Genomic DNA, 7439 nt, shown 5'->3' on the forward strand with positions numbered 1-7439 from the left:
TTGGGGAAACAGCCACAAAAAAAAATAGAACGGTGAATAGTTCTACATCGTTCCGTTTTTCGTTATCATTCTCGCGAATATAAGATTTACGCGGCAAAAACAAGTGATATGGCAGAATTGTTGCTGGATCCAAATATCCGAGGTTGGGTATTCTTACCTATAGTAGTGATTACATTTCTAGTCGGTATAATTCGTCACTATGTTTCGATATTACTTGCTTCGCAAAAGAAGATCGAGCTTCATCAAGTGCAAGATAGGTAAATGTTTAAACATGTATTGACTAACTTGGAAGTTTCACACGTGAAACTTAATATTGATAATTCTTCAGAATAACTTACTCATCTTCGATTTCGATGAAATTAGGCGCATTCGATGCGTTTTTGCGTAAAAAGATGCGTGAATGAATCTGGCAGAAAAAAGTCTGGAAAAAAGACTGCCCTGCGAAGCGAGATATTGAACGTTAAAGTTGACAACTATTGAAATTAGGATGAAATTAGGATCTGTCATAGAGGACTATAGACAGTAGTTTATTGGTTCGGCAGAGCGGCTACGCCTAGAAGTTGCAGCCTAGACAGTGTTCACTTGGAATATTTTTTCAAAAAAATCTAACTCTAATCCAATCCGTTTTTTTGTATGAGATGGCCTTCACTTCTCGTGAAAGGTTGTAAACCTAGTAGAACTTTGCTTCTTGAATGCAACAACTTTCTACACGAAAGTAAAAAATAGGTTTGGTTAAAGTTAGGTTAGATTTTTTAAGGTGTCGCGAAACTACATGGATTTATAATCTTCCATATGAAATGAGAGCCATCTTACATCAAAAGATACGCAGTATTTCGCGGCTGTGATATTTCCTAAACTTTCCTCAACTTTAATTGTCAACTTTAACACTCAATATTTTATTTCATAGGGCAGTCTTAGACTTTTTTCTGCCAGATTCTTTCATTTTATGCAAAAATGTGTCAAATGAGCATCTTTCATCGAAATCAAAGGTGAGTAAGCTATTCTGAAGAATTATCTTAAAATTAGTTACAATATTAAATATTTTGCAGTCAAGTCATGATACGCTCAAGGCTGCTCCGGGAGAATGGACAGTATATACCGAAAGTAGGTTTTATGACTAGGAGACATTTCTTCAACAACGAAGAGACTGGTTATTTTAAGACTCAGAAGCGTCCTCCTGTCTCCCAAAATCCTATGACGGATCCAAATATGATGACTGAAATGCTGAAAGGAAATGTGACTAATGTCTTGCCTATGGTACTAATCGGTGGTTGGATCAATTGGATGTTTTCTGGATTTGTAACAAGTATGTAGCATTGAAATATTATGTGAATACTTATATTTAAGTATAATTTTTTCAAATAGGACTTTTTTTCAATTTGGACTTTTAACTAAATTTTTAATTATTATATAATTATTATAAAATCATATACACATAATTTAATGTAAGTGCTTTAATTCCAGCTAAAGTACCATTTCCATTAACCCTACGTTTCAAGCCAATGTTGCAACGTGGTATAGAATTAGTTACGCTGGATGCTGCATGGGTTTCTTCTGCCTCGTGGTATTTTCTCAATGTATTTGGACTAAGGTCCATTTATACACTTGTACTTGGTGAAAATAATGCTGCAGATACTACAAGAGTAGTACAAGATCAAGTATCAGGAGCTGCAATGTCTATGCCACCTGATCCAAAAGCAGCTTTCAAGTCTGAATGGGAAGCATTGGAAATTTGTGAACATAATTGGACATTACAAGGAGTAGATATTGAGCTCATGGGTATCCAATCAAAAATGGACCTAACTGATAATATATATCATTAAGGCAAAGCAAATTGATATTTAATAATCAAATTATTATTTATTGTACAAATTTCAAAAAAATTGAATTTATTTATATGTTAAATAGCAATTTTTGCAATATCTATCTAAGATACAATATAAAAGTTTTTGTTTTTTAATAAATAATTTTTAATAAAATGATTTAAAATACGATAATATTTTAATTTTAATATTACATTATGATAACAATTTTAAGTATAAAATTGATAAGAGCAATATATAATTTTATTCTAGATTTTTATTCAAGTTCCGCTAAATATAAATCTGTTTTACAATGATTTAAAATTTCTGTTCACACTACTGTCTCAAATTATCAGATTTGTACATATCAACAAATTCTTACAAATTATATTTGAATTTGCAGTCATGATTTATATTTGAAATTTGAACAGAAGTATTTTTCAATAAAACAATATTTGCAATTGATAGGATAAATTGATAAAATGTATCGAAAATTATTCTCTATTTCATGAAGAATCATATTTATTTCTACACGAAGTATTTCCTTGTCCATCCAAATAACTTGATCATTTGAAATATCTCTGTTGTTTTTAATAATGCAAAAAAAACACCACAGAAGAAAATTAATTTGAAGAAACGTGTGTGTGTGTGTGTGTGTGTGTGTGTGTGTGTGTGTGTGTGTGTGTGTGTGTGTGTGTGTGGAGCAAAAAATTTTCCTTTAGGTCTTTTTTTAAGATTATAAAGTCATCTACTCTGTTTTCAATAGAATCATATGTACATATTAGAGATATTAAAAAATCAATATAATTTAGGAAATATAAAATATATTATTTTGGTATATTGATATAAAATAGTAATTAACTTGTAAACTACTTGTTTTTTTTACATCTGTATCTTAATATTTTACATTCAGAAACCTTTACATTCAGAATTGGAGGAATCATATTATGAAAAAAAATCATAACTCCATTTAAGGAAATCCTAAATCCTAAATCGAAAGCTAAACTTAATCGAGGTTGATAGTGCAAACTTTTTTAAATTCCAAATTCGATTATAGACAACTGATTCATTTCTTACATTATATTGTATATCATTTTGTCTCACTCAACACTTACATCCTTATGTACATATTTCAGTGTTGTCTATCGCAAAACAGCACAACTACTACTACATGGAATTTCAGCTGTGTTGACATTTCTAGGCTGCGGTCGATTTAGACACTCACGCTTTAAGCACACATACTTTCCGTAAATATTCCGTAACAATAACGTAATGTAGATTTTCGACCAATCACGTTGCTCGATTCGTCGTCTGTAACAGTAACCGTAAAGCCCACGCTACAATGATAATAAGCAATAAAAAGTAAGAAGTTCTTGAGCCTATCACAATGGGCAGTAGCAATAGTGGATTAAAGAGTAGAAATCGATTAATCACTATGATTAGTTGATTATCCTCACATTCGATGATTGATTTCTACGCCTACTCTTTAATCAACTACTGTAATGCATGGTCTACACCGGACAGTAGCAATAGTGAATTAAGAAGTAGGCGTAGAACTCGACTAATCATAATTGAACGTGAGAAAAATAATCAACTATGGTTGGTCGATTTCTACGCCTACTTCTTGATCAACTACTCATACTCATTGTAGACCATGCATAAAGGGATTTCTATAATATAGAAGTCATAGACGGTCATGGAGTCTTAAGTCATAAACGGTCATGGAGTCTTAAATCATAAAAAACTAACCAATTACAATCAAATATAAAGAGAATACTCGAATTAGAATTGGTCAATTTCCTATGACTTCTATGTAGACTCCATGATCGTCTACGACTTCTATATAGAAGACTTAAAGTGATTTCACCTTTGCCGGCCGTAAAATTAGCTCAGCTTTATAAATTTTTTAAAGAAAATTTATTATATACAGAACAATACGGGATTTTATATAAAATTATGTTATGCTTAAATAGTAAAAAAAATATTTTTTAATTAGATGAATATTTTAATGTCTCCAAATGGCGATCAAATTAGGAGTTGTCTGCAAAACACGTCTCTATGACGGAAGTAATATTGATTGCAAATCATCTGAAATCATCTAAAATCAAATTTTTTTTCATTTTTATTAATTATATGAGTGTCGTTACAGCATGAACTAAAATAATGTCAATTGCTTAAAATTTGTAAAAATGGTGGCATTAAAAAAATTAATTTTTTTTTCTTAAAATAATTGTTACTTTTTATGAACAACAAATCGAATGTTGTAAAATCATGATTATAATTCGTGCATAAAAGTATTACGATCAAGAGGAAAAAAAGAATTAAATCGATATTTTAATTCATTTGTTAATTATCAGTTCTGTTAGGTCGAAAAATGTGATTTTGAGAAAAACGTTTAAAGTTTTAGTTTGACTTTTTCCACATATAACAAGTTTTAATGCAAGATTATTCTGCAATACTAGGGCCACATAATAATCCTTTCTTCTTTTGATGTAATTCGCTTTCCACTATCTCTCCAATCGCTCTTCTGATTTCTCTTGACGATTCTGATGTACGACGATTTGCGTTGGTAAGCGCTTAGAAGCCCCGCCTTTATATTTGAGCTCATAGCTCCGTTAATATTGTGAATTAAAAAAAATTCTTTTACAGGAATCTTTTACACACATGTAAGAATCAAAATAAAGAAAAAAAAATTTTCAATTTTTTGCCTGCAAAAGTGAAACTCTTCTTAACAATCGAGCAACGCGATTGGTCGAAAATCTTACTGTTGCGGAAAGTGTGTGTGACTAATTTTAAGCGCTTGTAATCCTCATTCTATTTTTATCGTTCATCAAACGTAAAATAAGAAATAAAAGCATTGAAAAGCGCTGAAAGCGTTCAAATTAACTGCAACTCTAAGATTTGTTCGTGTCGCTCTAACATGCTTTAAAGCCGGTGCTACATTAGTTGCAAGCCGATCGCAAGTTTATTGCGACAGCCAATATGAAGTGTTGATTTCAAAATGCAAGATTCAGATTGTCGCAATAAACGATCGGCTTGCAATTAATGTAGAACTGGCTTTATAGCTTTATACCAGACAAATCTGAGAGAGGACATGCCCAAAACCTGTAATCGTAAAATATTGCCGCGCACTATTGTTCCCTGTGACAAAGTGGATGTAAACTACATAGCTCTAAGGATAATACGTCCACTTTTCTGAGGGTAATACGTCTACTTTTCAATTCCAGATGATAAATCGATACTTGATTCATATAATCGTGCTACATTCATAAATTGTGTATCAGAAATATTCATCTCTTCACATCTCTACAATCTTACATGCGCGTAATGTTTATTTCGCTTAAAAGCATTAACATTAAGATTATATTATATTTTTATAAATGTGTTAATATTTATATTTTAAATAAGTTATATACATATGAATTAAGTTATATTTCAAGCATTTTATTTTTATTAAATATATTTTTATAATTTATTTACTTTATTTGTTATTATTTTCTTATTACAATACTAAAATTTGAAAAGCACGTAATGACAAAATTAATTTAAACCTTTTTTGTGTAAGTAAGTTTGTGTACTTTAAGTATTTAAAATGCAATTATAAGTTTCATTGCGACGCAAAAATCAGGTGTTTAATATTAGGTGTACAACTTTGCTTCCGCCATTTTTTTTCCGAAATTCGAGGCTTTATTGTAAAAAACTGGTTATACATTTGTGATTCAAAGTATTGTCTATCGCTGGCCACTACTTTCTCCCATCTTTCGGGTAGCGTACGAATCCCGCGTCGAAAAAACTGATCTTTTGAGGCTATCCACGAATCGATCCAATTTTTTACTTCTTCATAAGACCGGAAGCCAGGCCGTGTGCCATTGATCGAAACAAGTGATAATCAGAGGGAGCAACGTCTGGAGAATACGGCGGGTGGGGTAGGACTTCCCATTTCAACGTTTCCAAGTATGTCTTGACCACTTTCGCAACATGGGGTCGAGCATTGTCATGCTGCAAAATCACTTTATCGTGTCTCTCGTTGTATTGCGGCCGTTTGTTCTTTCAATGCTCGGTTCAAATGCATCAATTGCGTTCGATATCGATCGCCTGTAATTATTTCAGTCGATTTTAACAGTTCATAATACTCTACGCCGAGCTGGTCCCACCAAATACAGAGCATGACCTTGGACGTCAAAATCATCGTTCTTGAAGCGTTGAAACCACTCACGACGTTCTTTCATTAATAGCGGCCTCACCATAAGTATTTGAGAGCATTCGATGAGCCTCAGCCGCAGATTTCTTCATATTGAAGCAAAAAATTAAAACCTCCCGCAAATGACGAGAATTTGGTTCGTAAACTGACATTTTCAATCGAGAATAACTTTATGATGCAGACACAAATCGATTAATGTTTCTATGGGGTTATGTTGACAGATGCCCAAGTTTATTGTATGACGTCTATGATCTATTTATTTCGACCACCACTTACTAAAGCCATCTATAGGAAAACGGAAGCAAAGTTGTACACCTAATAAAATAAGGAAACAATATATAATACTCAGCAAACGAGAATAGATTAAAATGGATTGAAATTTTTTTCTGTCCGAATGCGTATTTTAAATAGCGAATATTTTCTGGATTCAATTGGATTCAATTATATTCAATTGAATGCAATTGGATTGAAAAACTGCATTTCCTATTCAAAATTTTGAATTGAACAATATTCACAATTGTTTTTGTATGCACAGAAAAAGCTAATATTATTTTTAGATTGAAAGGCATAAAGATATGCAATTTCTATAAATGAATAAAAATGCATTCAGAATTAAAAAGCATTCATTTTAACATTCATGAATCAATATTTCTGAAAATCTGAATTCTCTTTTCAATTCATTTCAATCTATTCTCGTTTGCTGGGTAATAACATAAATTAAAAGAAGAGCTGATGAGCAAAGCTGATTAATTATATGTATGCTTGTAACTATAAATTTTTATACACAACAATTTAAACAATGTCGAGAGTTTCGATCCAAAATATTTTGTTTATTTACAGAATAATATAACCATGAAATTTCTGCATCTATAGCTGAAATGTTGTTCTATTGAATGATATAAATGTCAATTTAAAAAAAAATAGAATATTTATGCATTTCAGCTAAAAATATAATATTACTTTCCTTCTATAACTATTGCATCAATGAAACTTTACATAATACATCTTGAATACTTAAAGAACTTATATAAAAAAGTTAAGATTTTTGCAATTATCTTATAATATATATATTTCCATACATTTTCATTAGAGCACAGATAAAAAAATACTGTTTCCTAATATATTGTTATAAACATTTTTCACCGTTTTTAATCCGTTTTTAGCTCGCGCAAACGGTTAATTTGAGTGATGAAAACGTGCATTTTACTCAATGAATATGACTCTGTTTTTAAGTCGCAAACAGGAACTTTTTCATAAAAATGAGTGGTTAAAACGGATTGCACTCATGCAGAACATGAGTATATCTGAGTGTAAAAATGTATACATTACGAATATTTTTGAATGGTAAATATGTGCTGCGTAAATTTGAGGTGAAAAAACGTATACGAATGCAAAATACTCATTTAGCACTTGTCACTCACATTGCACGTTTTCAC

General features: G+C 31.2%; 1 protein-coding gene across 2 annotated transcripts; it reads left to right on the forward strand.

Moving 5' to 3' along the window:
• Positions 1-1989, forward strand: LOC108686644 (ER membrane protein complex subunit 3). Of its 2 annotated transcripts, none has more exons than XM_018192073.1 (3): positions 1-257; positions 1050-1306; positions 1465-1989. In XM_018192073.1, exons 1-3 carry the CDS (start codon positions 109-111, stop codon positions 1821-1823), a joined length of 765 nt encoding a protein of 254 aa, XP_018047562.1. In that variant the 5' UTR covers positions 1-108; the 3' UTR covers positions 1824-1989. The 2 variants fall into 2 exon arrangements, with proteins under 2 accessions (XP_018047562.1, XP_018047563.1); XM_018192074.1 differs by lacking the exon at positions 1-257 and adding an exon at positions 630-989.
• The last annotated feature ends 5450 nt before the right edge of the window (positions 1990-7439 follow it).

This window comes from Atta colombica, unplaced genomic scaffold, assembly GCF_001594045.1.
Source record: "Atta colombica isolate Treedump-2 unplaced genomic scaffold, Acol1.0 scaffold188, whole genome shotgun sequence".
NCBI classification, from domain to species: domain Eukaryota; kingdom Metazoa; phylum Arthropoda; class Insecta; order Hymenoptera; family Formicidae; genus Atta; species Atta colombica.

Excerpts from the sequence above, each read along its gene's own strand:
- LOC108686644 (XM_018192073.1), top strand. The coding sequence starts at position 109 with ATGGCAGAATTGTTGCTGGATCCAAATATCCGAGGTTGGGTATTCTTA. Across the intron at positions 258-1,049 it reads CTTCATCAAGTGCAAGATAG|TCAAGTCATGATACGCTCAA; the intron begins GTAAATGTTTAA and ends AATATTTTGCAG. Across the intron at positions 1,307-1,464 it reads GTTTTCTGGATTTGTAACAA|CTAAAGTACCATTTCCATTA; the intron begins GTATGTAGCATT and ends CTTTAATTCCAG.